The sequence below is a fragment of the Nicotiana attenuata genome, chromosome 2 (assembly GCF_001879085.1).
Source record: "Nicotiana attenuata strain UT chromosome 2, NIATTr2, whole genome shotgun sequence".
Classification (NCBI taxonomy): Eukaryota; Viridiplantae; Streptophyta; class Magnoliopsida; order Solanales; family Solanaceae; genus Nicotiana; species Nicotiana attenuata.
The window spans coordinates 14,781,489-14,784,907 of NC_031990.1; the positions used below are offsets into that span (position 1 = coordinate 14,781,489).

Below are 3,419 nucleotides of genomic sequence, written 5' to 3' on the forward strand. Positions count from 1 at the left end.
TTATTTGCTGAGCATGTTGCCATTCTGAAAAAACTCCAGGACTGCTTCAGTGATATCTCTTCCCACTATTGACCATGCTGCTTTGTAAAATCCACTCCCAAATCTTTCAGGACCAGGACTCTTATTATTATCAATCTGAAACATAGCCTGCTTTACTTCTCTTTCCAAAAAAGGTTGCATTATTTCTTGTTGCTGAGCTTCTGATAGCCTGTTCCCATTTCTGATTATACTATTAAAAGCTCTCACCCTTTCAGTTTCTTCCTCCCTAGTAAATTTTCATAATAATCAACAAATATATCAGCTATTGTATCATGATCTGTTTGGCAAAGGCCAGAGCTGTCCTTGAGCTGAGTAATTGCCTGCTTCAGTTTTCTATGTTTGATTACTAAGTGGAAGTATTTGGTGTTATCATCTCCCAATCTTATCCATGTTGCTTTACTTCTTTGTTGTAAGTACACTTCAGCTAGGTAAGTTGACTGCCTGAACTTTTGGTATGCACTAACTTCAGCTTGTTGGTATTCCATATTAGTAGGACATCGCTGCAGTTGAATTTGGATATGTTTCAGTGTGTTCCTATACTCATTTACTTCAGTCACTATGTTATGAAAAGCCTGTGTGTTTAGAGTTTTCAATCCCCTCTTTAACATCTTCAGTCTTTTAAGCACTGCAAACATTTTGCATCTTTCCACATTATAGTTCCAACCTTCTTTGACTATTCTCATGAATTGTGGATGTTGTGTCCACACATTACAAAATTGAAAGGATGTCCTACTCCTCTGCCTCTCCTCTGTAAAAGTCACCTTTGAAGGATAATGATCACTAATTCCTTCTGTCAAAAATCTTGCATTGCATTCTGGCATGGTATCAAACCACTGCTCATTAATGAAGATCCAATCAATTTTTGAGAATATTCTGTGTTCTTCTTGTTTATCACTCCAAGTGTATCTATTTCCTTGTGTAGGTAGTTCCATCAATCCACATTCCACTACACAATTATAGAAATCCACCACTTCAGCCCATGTCACTTCATTTCCTCCTATTCTATCCTCTACATTCAGAGCTGAATTAAAATCACCTATTACCATTCATGGTTTACTACATCCTCTACTGTGAGTGATTAACTCTTCCCACAATCCCTTCCTCTCCTCTTTTGTACTAAAAGCATAAACAAAAGTTACCTCAAATGATAATTGAAGAGGAATATACAAGACTTCACATGTTACTAGTTGAGCAGTCCTTTGCCTAGGTAATATCTGGTAGTAATCTGGCCTCCAGGTGATCCAGATTCTCCCATTGTAATGACAGTCAAGATTTGTTACAAACTTCTATCCAACAAACATCTTCTCTACTACCTGCTCCATCCTTTCATTTTTAATTTTTGTTTCCAGTAGGCCTATTAAACCTACTCTTCCTCATTGCAAAGGAGCTTAGTCTCCTTTTGCTTATTAGGAGCATTAAGCCCCCTAGTGTTCCAGCTTAGTAGACTAACCATTCCCATTGTGAGGGATAATTAGGCCACCCACACTGCTTCCTTCTCTCCCCCCCCCCCCTCCTTTGACAGATTGAGGCCCTCCTGTTTATTCAGAATCTGGAAAGAATTGGATTTCTCCACTTGTTCCTTCTGTCTTACCATATTTATTAGGTGTTTGCCGACCTTGTTCTACATTTCTGTCCTTTATTGCCCCCTGCTCCTTAGCTACATATTGTTGTGTTTTCCCTAGAGTTCCTTTTCCTGCAGTAATCTGGTAATAGGCTATAATTACGTATTTTAGTCGATTATTACACTCTAATTTACTGCACTTTAATTGAGTTTGCGCTTTAATCGCTAGTATTTTGCACTAACAGTGTGTTTTATGCCTTGTAGGAGTGATTTCGAGCTATATAGATGTTATGGAATGAATTCAAGTGATTTGGAGCTTTTAATTCTGAGTAAAAGCCCAAGGAATTAAGTCAGGATCGTATTCGGGGATCAATGGATGATAGAGCAACAAAACGAAGAATCGAGTATGCATATTGCGCACTGTCTAGTAAAATGCACATAACTTTTTGCTCAGAACTCCATTTGGGCTTCACAATATATGATTGAAAAGATAACTCAAAGGGATACAACTTTCATGTTTTAAGTTTTTCCAAATTCCAGACGAAACAGGGTGAAAAACGCGGTCGAAACTGCGACCGCGGACCTGAGGCGGGCTGAGGCAGTATACTTGCCATATACCGCGGTCGTACTGCGGTTGACCGCGGCCGCGGCCGTCCACACGTGAAAAATTGTCCTTTTTCGCATAGGAGAAGGTATAATAGTTTGGGCCCGACCGTACTTGGTATATATACATGGAAAAACGGTATTTAGGGAGGTTGGGCACATTTTTGACATAATTTAGACCTAAGGAGGCTAAGGAGACCGGGGATTCGACCTAAGGAGTCAAGAACACACTGGGAGCAAGGCGGAGAATTCTTCAACGAGTTTTTCCTTCTTCTTCTTATTTTTCATTGTTGGTTATGATTTTTAGTATTATAGTTTTACATACTATTATGAATTGCTAATTTGTTATCTAGGGTCACTATAATTTTTTATCTAGGGTCACTATAACAAATTTGATTGTTAGCAATGAATTATTTTGTCACCTAAAACTCATATTTCGTCACAAATGTATTTTCGTGACAAATTTTCGTCTTTGAAACACCGTCACTAATAGTATACCAAGACAATTTTGAGTTTCGTCACAAAATAAAGTTATATTAACTAAGAAATTTTTTTCGTCTCCAATTACGTAGTATATGACGAACTTGTTTGTCATCAAAAGTGACAAAACTTTGTAGCTAAAAGTGTAGTGTCGTCGCTAAAAAGGTCTTTAATACCGACAAATCTAATTTGTCACTAATTATAATTTTAATTAGTGATGATATTGATTGTCGTTAAAGTTACACATAATTTGTAGCTAAAAGAAAGTGATTGCGTCACTAAATGGTTATGCTTTAGGTACAAAATCTTTCGTCTTTAAATATATGAAGTAGAGACAGATTTTTTTGTCGAGAAGGCGACATTTTCGTAGTTCAAATTATTTTTGTGTCTCAACAAATAGTGCTATTAGTGATAAGACTAATTTTTCGCTATATATTATCTTAGTTAGTGACAATTTCAATGGTCATCAAATATTAAGTTAATTTGTAGATAAAATATAGTAATTATGTTATTAAAATGAAAGCAAATTCTAGACAAATTATTGTTTTCTCACTAGATGTAATCAATTTGTGACGAATGAGAAAGTAGCAATATGATTTTGCTACTATAGGTAATAAAGACATTTTTGTGACGAATGTCCTAAAAATACATAAATATTTAAGGACAAAATTTTTTATGTCACGTCTAACTTTTATATAGTTAAATAGTTTGTTACGTGTTTAATTTCTAAAAGTTT

General features: G+C 36.0%; 1 protein-coding gene across 1 annotated transcript; it reads right to left on the bottom strand.

The window, feature by feature from the left end:
* On the bottom strand, positions 1 to 1,085 carry LOC109216785. The gene is made up of 2 exons (XM_019380976.1): positions 457 to 1,085; positions 1 to 265 (listed from the first exon to the last, which is right to left on the bottom strand). The coding sequence occupies exons 1-2, from the start codon at positions 1,083 to 1,085 to the stop codon at positions 1 to 3; spliced, it is 894 nt and encodes a 297-aa protein (XP_019236521.1).

Coding starts and splice junctions, on each gene's coding strand:
- LOC109216785 (XM_019380976.1), bottom strand. CDS start 1,085: ATGGTAATAGGTGATTTTAATTCAGCTCTGAATGTAGAGGATAGAATA. Junction 266..456: donor TCAACTTACCTAGCTGAAGT/GTACTTACAACA, acceptor AAAATTTACTAG/GGAGGAAGAAACTGAAAGGG.